Below are 17500 nucleotides of genomic sequence, written 5' to 3'. Positions count from 1 at the left end.
TAATTCAGCTTGCACAGCCAACATAAAAAAAAAAGTGAAAACATCCATCATTAGCTAGTTAAAACCATTCCAACACAGGTAAACAGTGTTTAGGAAGCTACTTTACAGCTATCCGTTACTTCACAGAGTCATGTAATACAAAACCACCACCGATTATGATGTTAACAAAACGTGTATTTTATTTGAAATAGTGTAAGCAGTGCCCCCTGTGTTTCTAATGGCCACACTCCAACAGCTGCCTGACAGAAACGAGTCAGCAAAGTTCATAGAATGAAACAATTCAATTATTATTTCCTTTCTTTTAGAGCCAAAAATACTTGATAGTTGCTGTGCTTAATTACACCTCACAATGAACTCCTGAAACACCATAATAACCATCTAATTTAAAGCTGCAGGAGGTCAGTTTGAGGGAAAACAGTTAAATTGTAAAAGTTTTAGCCAGTCTGGTAACACCCAAATAATAATAATACAATCATATCAATGTGTGATTGAGTATACTGTACGTCTGTCTGACTGTTAAGGGGAAACACCTCAGAGGGTAACGTTTTTAACTAATAGATATCACCATGAAACTTTACCAGTTAATTACTTTACAATATATTTTTTTGTATTACAAATTTTCTGAAATGTTATGTTTAAATGCCAAAGGAGGCATTATCTACTAAAACGTGTTCATTTGCATACATTTCCAGAACATAAATCTCAACAATGAATAAAGCCAGGTTCAAAATTATTGTTTCATTTTGTTGACATAGAGCCAAAGGTTTCCCCAGAGAGAATTTTTTTTTTTTTTTTTTTTGCTGGGAGACACACCATGTTTTCAGGAATGAAATATTATATAACCCCTATGAACAAACCCCTATGTAAAAACCATCAGAATATACGTAGATAGGAATAAAACTGGAAATGTTGGTGTATGTAAGTGCTACTGAAGTGTAGATTTCTGGCTGAGAGTATGAGGAAGAGGAAACAGCCTCTTTACCCTATTCACCTGGGGTGTCTGGCCTTAATGTGTGTGTGTGTGTGTGTGTGTGTGTGTGTGTGTGTGTGTGTGTGTGTGTGTGTGTGTGTGTGTGTGTGTGTGTGTGTGTGTGTGTGTGTGTGTGTGTGTTTGTAAAAGCTCCGTTATTTTTGCCAGTTATCTCCCCAGACAGCCTGCTCCTTGCTTGTATTTGGGAGGACGTAGATGAGTGGGGCGAGGATGGAATCACTTTCCAGAGAGACGATTGAGCCACGCTCATCCCTCACGTCGCTGCCACAGCAACTTGACAACTAAAAGCTTTGCCATAACTGCTGCCGCCTCCATCACACTGATGGGGCCTTTAAAGGAGAGTTAAGGTGATACGTGTGTCGTCCATAAGCGCCGCAAAAATGGGCCACTCTGAAGAATGGTGTCTGGACCCCGAGCCTCATAGCTCATTTCTTTGGCAGGGAGAGATGACTCTGGGGCTCGAAAGAGAGGCGCTTTTCCCCCCCTGCTGAAAGTTTTAGTGGCGCTTTGCGGCCCAGAAATAATTTTGGTGGGAGCTTACATGTGTCATGCAATGGTAACGGGTGCAACCATCGCTCGAGAATTTAGAGGGTCGGAGAGAGCTTGCCGTCTCCGTGGAACGCTGTCAGTTTGAGGCCCCCGGAGTGCAGGTTGGACGATGTTAACTGCCGGAGTGCAGGTTGGACGATGTTAACTGCCGGAGTGCAGGTTGGACGATGTTAACTGCCGGAGTGCAGGTTGGACGATGTTAACTGCCGGAGTGCAGGTTGGACGATGTTAACTGCCGGAGTGCAGGTTGGACGATGTTAACTGCCAGAGTGCAGGTTGGACCATGTTGACTGATAGCTGAAAACAAAATACTTAGGTGTGGTTTGTGTGGTCTGTTACATGTTTATTTTCACTGTCCTTCCAGAGCCCTTGGTTCAAACTGTTTTTGTTGAAGTAAATATGAAAGGTTGTGAGGCAATTTACTTTTCTATTGCAAAACTAGTGTTCCCGCTCTTCTAAGAAGCACTCATATTTCTCACAATAAAGCCAGTCCCTCTGGTTTCTGTTCAGCTTATTGAAATGTCTGGATATACAGTACTGAAGTCATTTTAGAAATATACCAGACCTCACTGTTCAAAATAGAGATGAATACATGTCTTTTGTGTTTTAAATCTTTCTACCTCTACAGTGCCTGGACCGCCCTACCTGTCAGTGGCTCAGGATTCGGAGGCGTCTGCTATGGTTCGCTGGGACCCACCGGACCTGACCACTGGTATGGACTTGCAGGGTTATCGGCTGCAGTTCGGCAGGAAAGACGTCTCGCCCCTGGCCACGCTGGAGTTCACCCCCCAGGAGCGCCACTACTCCATAGGCAGTGTTCACCGGGGCGCCACCTACCTCTTTAAGATCTCGGCCAAGAGCAGGAAAGGCTTCGGAGAGGAGGCCGTGGTGGAACTCAGCGTGCCCGAGAACATGCCCGGGGGGTACCCTCAAATGAACGAGGGTTCCAACGTGACCTGCTGCTCGGTGCAGCTGTCCTGGTCTCCCCCGGTGCTGGCGGAGAGGAACGGGGCGATCACGGAGTACACGCTGGCCTACAAAGAGGCCAGTGTGGGGGGAGCACCTCGGGAGCTCCGCCTGGACCCCGGCCTGTCCAGCTACGTGCTCAACAGCCTCAAACCCAACTCGGCGTACGACGTGAAAATACGCGCGCACACCAGTGTAGGTCCAGGGCCCTACAGCCCGCCGATCCAGTATCGGACGGTGGACTTTCACCCAACAGGTAGGGCTTGCCTGTTTCTCTCCCGACCCGGTGGGGGGGGGGGGGGTTGGATATAGCCTAAAAAAATCAACAGCAACACAAAAATGAGAACCGCCCTCCCCCTCCTTCCACCACCTTCACTTCTCCACAAGAAAGAGAAAAGCTTGATGTAAAAAATGTTTGCCGTGGGATACTCACCTCACTAACCCGACCGAACAAGGTAAAACCCAAGTCAGTAAGCAACAGTCAGTCAGTTTGAAAAAGAGGGGAGGAGCCTAGGAGTTCAAGGTAAGTGCCGGTTGGTCAGACACTCCTGTCAGTCTTCCTTGCAGCCCTTTGCCAAGCACACTCACACCGCTAATGTCATCTCACACCCCCAGTTTTCCAAACAAGGTAGGACCTCAGTCAAACCCAGTCACTCAGTTTGTTTTTAGGCTGTTCTAAAATGACAGAGAGCAGATTTTGTTTTTGTTTTGTTTTGTTTTGGATTTTGGGTTTGTTTTGAGAAACCCCTCCCTTTCTTACCCCTCCCTCCCTGACTCCTCCTCCTCCTCCCCCCATCCCCCTGTCCCAGAATGGGATGTTTTGTGGCATGGCATCCCCCAGATGCGCTGCTCAGGACTTGTTGGCATGCTGTGTTTTGGGTCTGTCTCCTCGCCCGCCAGGCACGGCGTCGGCAGTGCCAACCCCGACTCCGTCCAAAGCTCGGGGACAGTTGGGGCCCGGACCAGGCGGGTCAGTTGTCAGTCCGTCCTGCGGTCCTGGGTTTAAAAGACAGCTGTGAGACGGGTTGGCACTACCCACGTCGGCTCGCCAGCGGGCGCTCCCTTGTGCTCCATGGGTTTTGTCGTCCATGAGTCTTCCGTGCTGTGTGTCTTAACCAATGGCGTTGCCCTTCTCACAGCCAATCACAGCTCACCGCTCCACTCACTCTCCAAACCAGAGGAACGTTGCAGGGGAACAGCTACTTTGATTGAAACAACAAATCTTTTTTTTCTTTCTCTCTTTTCTCCCTACCTGTTCCACTCACTAAAGATACACTCTCTCTTTTATTTTTTTTCTTCCTTGTTTTGCAATTGTCCACTCAACAGATGTTCCAAAGAACTTCACACTCAAGTGGGCCACCAAGACCACGGTGGTGCTTGCATGGAAGTATTCAGAAAGCAGGTCCCCATACAAATGCACGGTGAGTGGTGATCGACAGTTTGAATGCGTTTCCACTCTTGCATCAGCTCACTTTCATTTGTTGTATCATTTTAACTTGTACTATTAAATATCCCCACCCTCAAAATCAGGAATTATGTAGCTGCTAATTTCATAATGCTGCTGTTTTTAAAATGGCCCATTCACTCACCCACCCATCTATCGACCTACCAACCATTAACCAACTCACTCCTCTTATCAATTATCTCCAGATTGAGTACAACCGTCACAAGATGGACGTAGATGCCAGACAGATGCGGGTGCTAGTCACCGGCCTGAGGCCCAACACCACCTACGAGTTCCGGGTGACGTGCCAGGAGAGCGTGGAAGGCGGGCCGCGGCACCGCGTGGTGGCCAGGACCGCCCCCTTCATCCTGGCCAAGAAACCCAAGCTGGACATCTACGCCGAGCACGACAACAGGCTCACCATGTCCTTCCCACCTGTGGACAGCAAGGACGTCAAGTGAGTCAAGTCTATCTGAAAGACCAGTTACGCAAAATTATTTGGGGCTGAAGGTCCTTACACAGAGTAAGTCATTTATTCGTGTGATTTATTCGCACGTGAAGAATATGGTGCTCAGCTGAGCTTGTCTAATGCCCTCAGGTCAGAGGTCAGGTCGCGCTCTGGCACTTTGTTCACACTGGACTTATCCGGCACCGTGTCTTTGTCTGTGCGTCCGGCGTTGCAGGCCGAGCCGTTGCTCCGATGGCCCAACATTTACCAAAACATTGTTCAGGCATCTGGCATGACTTTGGTGCCAACAAAAAACACACTCTGTGTGTGTGTGTGTGTGTGTGTGTGTGTGTGTGTGTGTGTGAGGAGGGGGCGGGGTTTGCTCAGATCACGACCATAATCAAGATCGACCATACTTTTTTCATGTCAATTACACACCTGGGCTGCGTTCAAGAGGGCTCGTGTTTACTGTGAATACGGGACGAATGTAGGGAAACAGTGGTTGGATGGAACCAGAAGAAGGCGGTAATGCAAGAATTACACACCTGTAGTTTCGTGACTGCATCTTGCACAGTGTTTACACTATTCGCAAAATGTCTGCAGACAGAGAGGAATATAAACACCTGGAAAAGTACTCAAAAGTCAAAACTGCATCTGTGGCAATAGGTGAGGTGTCTCCAGGGCACATTTGGCCATGATGACACACACACACACACACACACACACACAGGCTCACAAGGTGAAAACAATACCAGCCTCACTATTGCGGCTGGTAACAATGCGAAATAAAAAAGATTCATGGTGTAATACATAGCCACAGACTTGAGGCCGTTTTCTGTGCTCGACAAAGATGCATTCCATGCATGGCCATACAGAGTAACAGACTCTCCTGGGAGTTACTGTAGGAGACAAAAGCACAGGTCCCGCCCCTGCTTCATCCTCATTGGTTGGTAGCACTCTGAAGTGACATTGACGAACGTGTTTCAGAAAAGTTGACCTAGTTTAAACGTTCAGTCAGCACTCATGGCTCGGCTGTTTTGGAGTCGGAGCTCGACATGACGAATAACAAGAATAATCATCACGGCATCGCTGTCATTACAGTCCTACAGGCTAGACTTTGAGAGTCCTGAGACTGGGACAGCTTCACTGGGTGGGATGTTCTTACTGAGGACCTACGCCCAGGAGAACGGCCTGTTTTCCTCTGGAGCGGTGGGCACATGGCAGCAGGGTCTGTGGTGGCCGTGGCCTCAGCAGGGGGTTTTCTCTGTCTGCTTGTGGGCTGTGCCTGCATCTTCAGCACCACCTCGCCACCGCTTCTTCCTCATCCTTGCCAGTAACCGTCAGCTCTGGGCAGCTCTGGTGTCTGTTTGGAGAAGGCAACAGACTCTCTGGATAGTTCTTTCTCTTGGTTATCTTTCTTTTTATCTTGCACGTGACCTCCTTCGCTATTGCTTCAATCTCTGTGACCTCCATCACAGCAGAAAGTGAAATGCCCCTCTGTGTATCGATTTGGAATGATACGCTCACTGTTGTGAAGGGACCCACTGTATAGGTCTAGCTGGCGCTCGTCCCCTAGAGCTGGTCAGGCCACAAGATGAGTTCATCAGGTCACTGTAGGCAAGTAGTTAGAGGGCATTTCAATCAGCATAGAAACACACATTTTAACAAAGTAATGGCCAGGCCCATTATACAGTATGAGCCATATGAAATGTGCTCTCTGGGGGAAATCAGCTCAGAAGACCCAGGTAATCGTCCATGAGTGATCCAATGGCAAAAATGTCATTCTTATCCACTCTTGTTCCCACAATCTTTAGCCGGATCTCGTCATTTTGCTGGATTACAATGTCCTCATCAACTGTCTTATAACATGGAGGATTGGAGTTGGGGTCAAACTCCATTTCTGAGGGAATGGAATGACGAGAGATGAAACAACTCATGGGGCCAATTTCTGTTAACAGTCCAACCTTGTTGACCTGAGTGACCACAGCGTCCAACACCTCCCCCTTAAAGGGCCGGAACACAATGGCCTTGTACTTAATGGGATACAGGACGAACCCTCTGCCTGGCTGGATCACACCCACCCCGATGTTGTCGATGGCGGTGACTGAAATGACAAATCCGTACCTGCCAGTGCAGGTACCCTCCACTTCTGTGAACAGCTTCTGTTTCACAGTGTTCAGAAGGTTAGGGCCAAAATACCGTGGGTGTAATAAGATCTCGTGCTCCAAAGAAATATGGTAAAACATTTCTGTCACTTGCAACTTTCAATCTTTCTACTTTAGTATGCGCACTCTTTCTGTGCCACCACTTGTATAGCCGCAGCCGGGAAGGATTTATGACATCACTGTAACGATGTCTATGACATCATTAATAGCTTCACGACCCACATTTTTCCTTATTGTCATTATTATTATTATCGCACAGCTAGCATGACATGTTTGGTACCAATGGCTTAGGCCTTCTACTTTCAGAGAATATCTGGCTTTAAAAATGAACCTCCGTTTGCGGACGCCGGCATCCTCAAGGAGTAGAAGAACCTTTTTTTCATGCACACATGACAACATCAGTGCTTATAACATTAGTGATGATGTCACACATTCCACTTGTGATGTCATCAGTGATGTCACTCGAGCAATGATGACATCATCTGGTGACATCATTACTGATGACATCACTCACTGATGACATCACCATTGCTCGAGTGACATGACTGATGGCATCATCATCGAGTGCTCTAGTGACATCACCTTATGTTCAGACCTTACAGTGGGCCAAATTCTTCCGGGTCCTTTTAACACTTCCGGCGGTCACGGCGCAAAATAAGAGCGTTGTTTTTGGAGCGTGGACAGTGAAGGGGTAAAATAAAGAACGTAGCCTACTACTTTGAGCTCAGTACACAGCAAGCAAGCGAGTATCCACTGTTAGCCAGGTCAGATAACGTTATCGTCGACATTGACGAGCACTTTCTTGTAAAACATACCTGGACTCCAACAAAGAAAGCTTCAGATAGTTTTCTCTCCGAGTTGCGCTCGAGCCACTTACGTCAATAAGACCCGCAGACGTTAACGTAATTCCCTGGAATGCGAGACTGAATGAGCCAGTTACATGGCGTTGCATTCTTAGACATTACCGTTTGCTTTTATTTGGTATGTTACATACAATTGGCTAAATTATTAATTAATTCAGAGTTAGATGATATTGGAGCAGCCAGCCATTTTATTTTTAGCCGGAAGTTTTGATACGGCCACACAACCGGGTCAAATGGGCGTGGCTACAAAAGGTGAATAGGACCGGTGCAACTCGAGTTCTCGACATCACCAATTCCATGCATAAGTGAGTGGTGTCACTTGGACAATTGTTAATGAGGCTGTTTCCACGTCTGCAAATCGTTTCCTCAATTTCCTCTCTGGGTGTTTTCCGGTTTCTAAAGTACGTACATTTTTAACACTGTGGCCCCAGTGGGAGTTGAACACTGTAAGTGTAAGTGAGTAGCTTGCTCTGCACATTGAGCTACTCAAGGCTGCACATGCTTTAATGTTGTTGTTTAATGGTCGTGTGTTTGCAGGAGCTTCTATGTGGTTGTGGTGCCGCTGAAGAGGACCACAGCGAGTGTCAAACACCTGAAGAACCCCGATGACATAGATGTGGAAGAGGTAGGATCCTCTCACAACTATAAGCCCCTTTAAAATGGGAGTGGGGAAGTGATTCTGGTGCATCTGTCTGGAATGTATGGTTGAGTCTCTGTCAAAGGAAGTGGTAACTTTATAACCTTAATCACACATCCTCCTCAATCATCAAGCAATTATTATTATTATTATTATTATTATTTTTATTTTTATTATTATTATTATTATTATTATTATTAATTATTTTATTTTATTTTAATGTTTTTATTTTCAGATTCATTCACATTGAGGCGGGGATTGCAAAGACTTGCGCTGGTTTAACAGTTGCATGTTTCAGACACATGACATTCCGAACACGCTGTGTACCAGACACAGACACAGTTCCACACGTCACACAGACATAAGTACATCTTGGCTATGCTAATGTATCCCTCCGAGCAAGCATGCAGAGGAGAGAATTACACAGTCAACTCCCACTCTTCCCATAGGCAGGGTCACCTTGAGCAGCAGATCAAGCCCAGCCATCCCTATTGGATTTGGGATTACACACATTCTCTGTGTTCAGCGCCTGCCTCTGTCTGCAGTGTCTAAATGAATGGGTGGAGTTTGTTCCCTGATTTACGATGGACTACAGCCAGACAGTGAGCAGCCTCTCATCTCTAAGCTGCAGGCACACATGTACAGTAGTCGGGTTTCTCTGCTCTGAACTTTAGTGGAAAAGTTTGCTTTATTGCACTTTTGTTGGTTTGTTTAGATTCAAACAAAAGCAAACGTGTAAACAAAAGTCACATGGCTAGCTCTAATCACGATGCACCGCTAATCCCTCAAAATAACCTCACATTTACATTAGTTCACCCTTTAATTCATGCAAAATCCCCTTAAAATTGGTTAAGAGTAATTGAGGAGACCCCATCGAAACCCCCTCTTTGACTTTCTAATATAATGACAAATTAGGGGAGACAATAACTCATGAATAACCCTGTGCACAAAGGCATAAAAAAACTTTATTTCAAGCACTATCAACCCATGAATAGAGATCCCTTAAAAAAACATTATAGGCATGCTTACTTCTTCTTTTAGAGCTACTTATTTTTTTAATGGAAAATTAATGTTATGTAATGGAGAAATTAAGGACATTTCAGGGATCAAATTAAGGGGTTTGGTTTCATAGTGAAGGTGTGGAATTCCTTGCCTAGAGGATAATTACTGAAGATAATAATGGTTAATTTGGGTTATTCTTTGTAACTGATTGTATCTTTGGTTGGTTGGTTGGTTGGTTGGTTGGTTGGTTGGTTGGTTGGTTGGTTGGTTGGATGGATGGATGATGGAATGCATCATTGTAAACTTGCCCCCCTCTCGCCCCGTCCCGTCAGCTGCTGCGGGAGGTGACCCCGAGGCGTCGATCTCGGCGCCAGCTGGCTCAGCTGGACCAGAGGAAGCCATACGTGACGGCCTGCTTCAGGCAGCTGCCCGACCGCTTCACGGTGGGCTCCGACAGCCGCGACAGCACCTGTGAGAACAAGCCTCTGGAGCCCGGACAGGAGTACGTCTTCTTCCTGCTGGCCGAGCTCAACGCCACAGCCGGGGTGAGTCGCTGTCCTAATCAGTGTTGGGCAAGTTACTCTGGAAAAGTAATTAGTTTCTGATTACGGATTACTCCTTAAAAAAGTAATAAAAGTTACTTTACTGATTACTTTTTCAAAAAGTAACTAGGTACGTTACTAGTTACTTTACTAGTTACTTTTATTTTTATTTTTACCCCAAATACCGTCTAGCATGTCACTCTATTACGGTAATTATTTTCGCTTTGGTATTATATAGGCTATGTTAAACGAAAAGCCAAAGGCATTTTACTTTGAAATTCGGTTAGAAAGAACAGGAAGTGGTGTATTAAGACTGGCTAGCTTCACACGAAATGAAAGTCAGACAGTTACACAGATAACGTGAGTGAAAGATGCTGTTACTGTCGGAAACTCAGAGTGGTAATACAACAGCCTCAATGCAAACGTTTCAAGCTTCGTTGCTGAAAGAAAAGTGATGATCTGTCAACATTCCCTGGGCCGGCCCGTCTGACTACGGTGAGAAAGGCTTTGACGAGAAGGTTAGGAAGTAACAAAGTGTACAACACTGACTTACCCAAAGTGTATCTGTTAATCCAGTGAACACACCCAAGTCTACCTCACCCAGCGTCGCCTTCAATTTAGCCTCCATCCCCGCATATTCTCTCTCGAGGTAGCCAGGTTTCTCTTGCTCGTCTCCTTCTTCTGACTCGGTTTGTTTTGAAAGCCAGCGTGCACGCTCTGACGCTGCATCGCGCACACACACTATGACTATATGTGTGCGCCTGAGTCCGTGAGGATAAAATGTTTTCTTTTACATAGAAAACACTGCATTCTGGCAGGCAATGATGTAACACAGTAACGCATGCGTTACTTGGATGCGTTACGTGGATGGCTCCCCATCTCGGCCCGGATAAAATTCAAGACCTTGGTACTGGCCTACCGGGCAGTTCACCGGTCAGCCCCGCTCTACTTACAATCCCTGGTCAGCTTCCAAACATCCCACCGTTCCCTCCGCTCCTCCACCTGCACGGCTCGCCTCGCCCCTCCATCGCTACGTGACCCCGGTGAACGCTTGTCTCGTTCAAGACTGTTCTCCTCCATGGCTCCGCAATGGTGGAATGAACTTCCCCCCTTTGTCATGCTGGCCGAGACACTGCCGATTTTTCGCCGGAGACTAAAAACTTACCTTTTCGGGCTACACCTGGGTCCCTCCGGAATCGGTTAACCCTTATTGATTATATATGGTTTTAGTTATGTTTTCATTGTTTGTATTTCTCTGAATGAATTGTATTGAAATGTGATGTAAGTCGCTTTGGATAAAAGCGTCTGCCAAATGAAATAAAGTAAAGTAAGTAAAGTAAAGTAACTGTAATTAATTACTGTTTTGGAAATTGTAACGCCTTATATTACTTAGTTACTAAAAAAGTAACTAATTACAGTAACGCGTTACTAAGTAACGCGTTACTGCCCAACACTGGTCCTAATTAGGCCTACTTTTAGACTTCCCCAAAAGCAAAATAATATTTAAAATAAAATCTAAGTTTCTGTTTACAACAAAAAACACCAAACTTGACTGATTTCACTATCAAGGGTGGCATCTCAATATTCTTGAACTGTAGCCAGCTCTGCATTATGTCTCCAGAAGGTCTGCAGTTCACAATGGAAAAATACATGTTCCAAAGTTTCAATTTCTTTTTCACAAAAAACTAAATTATTCAAATCCACATTAAATGTCAGTATCGTAGGCTAAATCTCATTTAAAGTGTGCTGTGCTATATATAACCTCTCCTCATGTGATTTTGCGGTGCAGAAGATGTTTGCGAGCTCCCCGTTCACCGACACGGTGGTGACGCCCGAGCTGGTGGTGGACCCCCTGCCGGTGGAGACGGGCGGCGACGGCCTCATCTGGGTGGTGGGCCCCGTCCTGGCCGTGGTCTTCATCATCTGCATCGTCATCGCCATCCTCCTTTACAAGAAGTGAGTCCACTCTGCAAATGTAGCTTCCATCGGGAAAGCAGTCACTCATATGTGTTGTGTTTACACTTTGACAATAGCATGGTTCAACTTGGAATGAGAAGAAAAAGCATTATGGCATTTGTGGGTAACCTTGCGAGGCAGCTGTCACAATCATGCGAGAAATCCATCTTGCCGTGCTCCAAGCTATTGGTTTACCTCCGTCCTAGCAGTGGATTGGACCAATCAGCGTCCAGAGGAAGCTATGGGCGGGATTTAGATGTGATGACAGTTAGAAGTGAGCCTGTGATGGCAGATGGTTCATCCAATCATATGCCAAGTATTTTTTGAAAGTGCCTGCCCCTTTGAATGATGGTCCTGTGTAACCATCTGACAGCGTCATATTCATTTGTTGGTGCTTTGATTAAAAATGTTTTACAGTACATAGTGCATTGATATTTGTGGCACCATTGGGAATTGAACCCTTAACTTTGGCATTGCTAGTGCCTTGCTCTACCAATCGAGCTACACAGGGAATTGAAGCAATTCCTGCCTTGCTCTACCCACAGCGCTACACTAGGTGCGTTTCATGTTTCGAGTGAAGTAGCGAAGATTTGCCGGAAATTTCAGTTTGTCTCGACCAGCAATACGTCGATTTTCTTGTCATTTGGCATTCATAGCACCATGAAATTCAAAGACCCAACAATATGTTTGCATGTAAATTATGAAACTGCTATTCTTGCTATGAGATCGCTGTGTGGGGGGATGGCGGGTGGGAGGGTGGAGAAAGGAGAGAAGAGATTCTTTGAGATGCTGCTTATGACAAAATCGAAGTCAATATCTTTGAACAACAGCTGTTATATATATTTGGAGAGCTATATTCCAAATGCTCCATATAGATTAAAAAAAAATCATTCAATATTGTTACAATATAGATGTTTGAATCTGTAAAAGTGTTTGGTCAGCCAATCTGTCATTAAGTCACTCTTTAAGGAGAACCATTATTTGGTTCGGTGAATATCAAATTTACTGTTGAAGGAATCTTCCTCTCTATTCCTGTCACTAGTCTGAGTGAATGTAGTCTCCCTCAGTGTCCTGGTGCTTTGGGAGGTGAACAGTAAATATGTTCCCCTTGTTTTACAGTTAGTTGTTAGTTTTCAGTCAAATCCTCAGAGACTAGGCCCAGTCTGGCGTCACAGTGTGTAGAGGTCACCCTGCATTCTCTTAGGGTGCATGTTGAATCGCTTTCGGAACGTAGGTGAAAGAAATCACAATGATTGGCTGATCAGCAACTTAAGCGAATCAGTGCACAAAACGTCCTTCTAATTTATGATCATTCCTAGACACAAATATTCTCACGACAGCCCCTTGAGCCTGTCACTGTATGAGATCATTTAGTGCAGTGTCTCCTTATTCTTCCTTTCTTCTTCCACAAGCAAAAGACCACAAGGCCTGACAACACCAGTGCCATTTACAACCTTTTATCAGACGTAGTCTCGATTAGAACTAGCTATATTATGAAACCGTTTAAGTGGTGAGCGAGAGCGGTGTGAAAATGGTAGGCAAACGCTGCTTTGGTTCATCTATCTATCATAACAATGGTTTGTCCAATTATCCACAGTCCTAGGTCTCACGCAGGCAGCGTCCAAAATTCACTTTTTTTGTCCACCGGCCAAATGGCTAGTGAGTGAATGTTCACATTTTACTTGGCGCAACATGGCCGTTAGTTGTTTGACGTCAGTTTGGTGTGTCTGGGCCTCGAGGGCTCTGCGATCAGCTGATCCCTGACTGTCTGACCTTGCCTTACCTGCATCTTGGTGGTTAGGGAGAGTAACATCTCTCCTTGGATCTCTCTTTTCTCTCTCTCTCTCTCCCCCCCTCACTCTCCCATTTTCCCTCTCCATCTCTCCCTGGTGAATAGTGTTCCCCGGGTCTGCCCTTGGCCCTGACATTCCCCCTCCCCGCCCCTCCCTGCACCCCCGTGCACACACAAACACACACACACACACACACACACACACACACACACACACACACACACACACATGCATAGAGACACGCACAGACATAGATATGCACAGACATAGACACAGACACACTTTGTTGAATACACACTTATACAGTATAGACTACACACACCACACGCATGCGCACACCCCCTCCAAAGGCTGGAGCTGTATTTGACGGCTGCGAGCTCAGCAGCGCCCCCTTTGAATTTTAAACTGCTCTTTATTGATTTCTCTCTCTTCTTGCCTCCCCCTCTCTTTCTCCTTGTGTGTATGTGTGGTGTTTTTCCCTGTCTTTATATATTTATTGGACTTCTATTGCTTTCTCTGGAAACAGCAAACCTGACAGGTAAGGCTTAGCCGCTACTTTATTGCATTTGACAAAGGATGAGAAAATAGCCTGTCTCAGCATAAAAGATGCCTTTAATTAGTTGTGGGGGGGTTGAAGGAGATTCTGGCGCGCTGGATTCTCCTTCTCAACTTCCTGCTTCTTGATTCGGTTTGTTCGAGCAGTCGAGCACATGGCTGAGCCCAGCTGCCAGTCAGTTGTAGTCGTTGAAGAGCCGAGGGCTGCCGCTGGTGGAAATGGTGGCCATTTTGTTGGATAAGGCGCTCGCTAAAAGTTGTTTTTTGTTGTCTGTCTCCACTTCTTCTTCCTCCTATCTCCTCCTCTTCCACTCAAGCCGCAAAAGAAAAGAGTCGGAGCCACGGACAAAATGTCTGCTGAACAACGCGGACATCACGCCACACCACCCCACAGACCCTGTGGAGATGAGACGCATCAACTTCCAGACTCCAGGTACAGCATGGACCCACAGCACTGAGCAGCAGCCATGTTTCACTACAGCATGGACCCACAGCACTGAGCAGCAGCCATGTTTCACTACAGCATGGACCCACAGCACTGAGCAGCAGCCATGTTTCACTGTCCAACTGACTTTAATATAGTTAGGCTGTTGTATCAATTTGGATAAGCACCGCCTGTCAAAAGTTTGGACACACTCCATACAGGCACGATTGGCTGTGTCTGCGGGTGGGAAGCTGGATTAGGGGTATGTGTTCTGGTCGCTGCACTAGCGCCTCCTCTGGTCGGTCGTGGCGCCTGTGTGGGGCAGAAGGGAACTGGTGGGAATAGCGTGGTCCTCCCACGTGCTATGTCCTGCCGGTGAAGCTCCCCACTGTCCGGTGAAAAGAGGCAGCTGGCAACTGTGCATGTGTCGGAGGAAGCATGGTGCTAGTCTACGGCTCTCCCCAGATTGGCAGAGGGGGTGGAGCAGCGACCAGGACAGAACGGGGGAAATTGGCCAAGTACAATTGGGGAGAAAATGGGGGGGAAACCAGAAAAAAAAGGGAAAAAAATCCTGCACTGTAATAATTGTAATGTATTGGTGTGCAAATGGACAAATAAAACAAAAGTATATCTGCACAAAACATCAGCTCTCGGCAGCTCCAGTCCAAAAATATCAGTATTGGCTTTGAACAGCTGATCGGTCGAACCCTGGAGCATGTCACTGCTGGCGGGTAAAATCACATACCTGCAGAAAATCATGTTTTCTGCTCCATACTTATACAATAAATGATGTCTGCTCCATACTTATACAATAAATTATGTCTGCTCCATACTTATACAATAAATGATGTCTGCTCCATACTTATACAATAAATGATCTGCTCATACCTATACAATACATTATACAATCATACATTATACAATGGGACAGGTTTCAAGGGCCCCAAGGGTCATGAAACTCACTTTGCATGTAAATGAGCATGGAAACTTTCCATTCAAGTAAGACAAAACGCAAACCTGACAGCAGTGATATAGCTCATATGTGTAGTGAAGGACAAGTCTAACACATACACACACACAGCCTACACACAGATACACTCAACTGAGTGCACACAAGTGACACAACTCATAACGATGTTGATTTTAATTTATGTTGCTGCATACAAGATGTCCATGAAGTACTCCCATATCATTGTTTGACATAATGTGCCTTCATAACTACCTACCCGCCGTATTTATGTTTTTACCATCAACCCATATAATTATCAAGCACCAAATAACAATAGCCGGTATTGTTTGCTGAGAAATCGGACGTGTTTTTTTTGGGGTTTGGGCTTTATTTGTGTTGAAAACATATCCTGATCTGAGGCTCCTCGGAGGTTTTACCTGCCTCCTCTTTTGTCCCACGCCGATGCCTTTCTTTGCCTGTGGCGTTGATCCGTGCTAAAGCCCGCGTTAACCACAGAGCACATTTCAATCCTGCTTCCATTTTCCAAGGCTTCTCCAGCTAAAGCCTGTCTGACATTTTCCTCAGCCCCGGCATCTATCAGTCTTGCTGTCAGTCATTTAACCTCTTGTGACTTTGGCTGCCGTCACACCCGCAGTTTGTTTTCTTTGCTTCAAACCGGACTGGAAAAGTTGACTTTAATGCATTTGTCTGTTCAGTTTGTTTGGGTTCACACTGGCCAACAACAAACCAAACCAGGGCCTGCAAACACAAGTCACCCTGAGAGGATAGAAGATTTGGTTCACGCTGGCCAATAACAAATCCAGTTCTCTGGACTTGATGGACTTGTCTGCACTCTTACCTTCTCTGGAGTTGACCAGGTGGCGTTTCACCTTATCTTTACCCCCGGTTCATTTGGCTCGGCTTTCCAAGCATTCCATGAACTGCTGTGCTATCAGATGTCAACATCCGTCTCTTTTTACCCATGAAACCTTGCGTTAGCGGGTCAGTTCGGATTACATTCTCTCTCCTAACAAACCGCACTGCAGTCCCCTTGGAAGAGGACAGAGACTCACATGTTCAGGCATCTTGGTGGTGCCGCTATTTAGTGCCACTCGAGTTCAAACGGTGTTATTCTCACCTGGACAAGCAAAGCACACTAAAGGAGTAAACACTCCTGAGATCAAACGTCACACCAAACTAACACTCCTGAGATCAAACGTCACACCAAACTAACACTCCTGAGATCAAACACGTCACACTAAACTAACACTCCTGAGATCAAACACCTCACACCAAACTAACACTCCTGAGATCAAACGTCACACCAAACTAACACTCCTGAGATCAAACACGTCACACTAAACTAACACTCCTGAGATCAAACACATCACACTAAACTAACACTCCTGAGATCAAACACGTCACACTAAACTAACACTCCTGAGATCAAACACGTCACACTAAACTAACACTCCTGAGATCAAACACGTCACACTAAACTAACACTCCTGAGATCAAACACATCACACTAAACTAACACTCCTGAGATCAAACACATCACACCAAACTAACACTCCTGAGATCAAACACGTCACACTAAACTAACACTCCTGAGATCAAACACGTCACACTAAACTAACACTCCTGAGATCAAACACGTCACACTAAACTAACACTCCTGAGATCAAACACGTCACACTAAACTAACACTCCTGAGATCAAACACGTCACACTAAACTAACACTCCTGAGATCAAACACATCACACTAAACTAACACTCCTGAGATCAAACACATCACACCAAACTAACACTCCTGAGATCAAACACGTCACACCAAACTTCAACGTATTGAACCAGCTCTCCCTCGTCACACCAAACTTCAACATATTGAACCAGCTCTCCCTCGTCACACCAAACTTCAACATATTGAACCAGCTCTCCCTCGTCACACCAAACTTCAACATATTGAACCAGCTCTCCCTCGTCACACCAAACTTCAACGTATTGAACCAGCTCTCCCTCCTTTCCTTCCTGCCTCCCCTGCCTCTCGCCCTTTTGTCTCCTTTATGATGTCTGTCAGCCATCCATCCATCTTCCATCGCCAATCTCCGCTCCATCAGAAGGCTCGTGTTTCCAAAGAGAGCCTCATCTCCGCCGCTGCCTTGGGAGCCCGCGAGCTCGTGCCTCTGACTCCCTTTCACGGGAGCGCCGGCTT

At 45.9% G+C, this 17500-nt stretch overlaps 1 protein-coding gene and 1 pseudogene across 2 annotated transcripts in view; one reads left to right on the top strand and one right to left on the bottom strand.

The window, feature by feature from the left end:
* Positions 1-17500, top strand: part of LOC310786583 (receptor-type tyrosine-protein phosphatase S-like) — a gene marked incomplete at its 3' end in the record, with an annotated part of 381361 nt that overhangs the window by 281621 nt on the left and 82240 nt on the right. Inside the window, 8 exon segments of the mRNA XM_083647811.1 lie at positions 2169-2762; positions 3833-3927; positions 4157-4407; positions 7964-8051; positions 9398-9610; positions 11397-11563; positions 13883-13894; positions 14229-14344. Coding sequence (XP_083503937.1) covers positions 2169-2762; positions 3833-3927; positions 4157-4407; positions 7964-8051; positions 9398-9610; positions 11397-11563; positions 13883-13894; positions 14229-14344 — 1536 coding nt within the window.
* LOC310786593 (DNA-directed RNA polymerase II subunit RPB7 pseudogene) lies at positions 6126-6644 on the bottom strand (annotated as a pseudogene). The gene has a single exon. The product of its transcript is annotated as a DNA-directed RNA polymerase II subunit RPB7 pseudogene (transcript).

The sequence above is a fragment of the Poromitra crassiceps genome (genome assembly GCF_964638095.1).
Source record: "Poromitra crassiceps genome assembly, chromosome: 12".
In the NCBI taxonomy this organism is placed as follows: domain Eukaryota; kingdom Metazoa; phylum Chordata; class Actinopteri; order Beryciformes; family Melamphaidae; genus Poromitra; species Poromitra crassiceps.
This window is presented reverse-complemented; position numbering and strand designations above follow the sequence as displayed.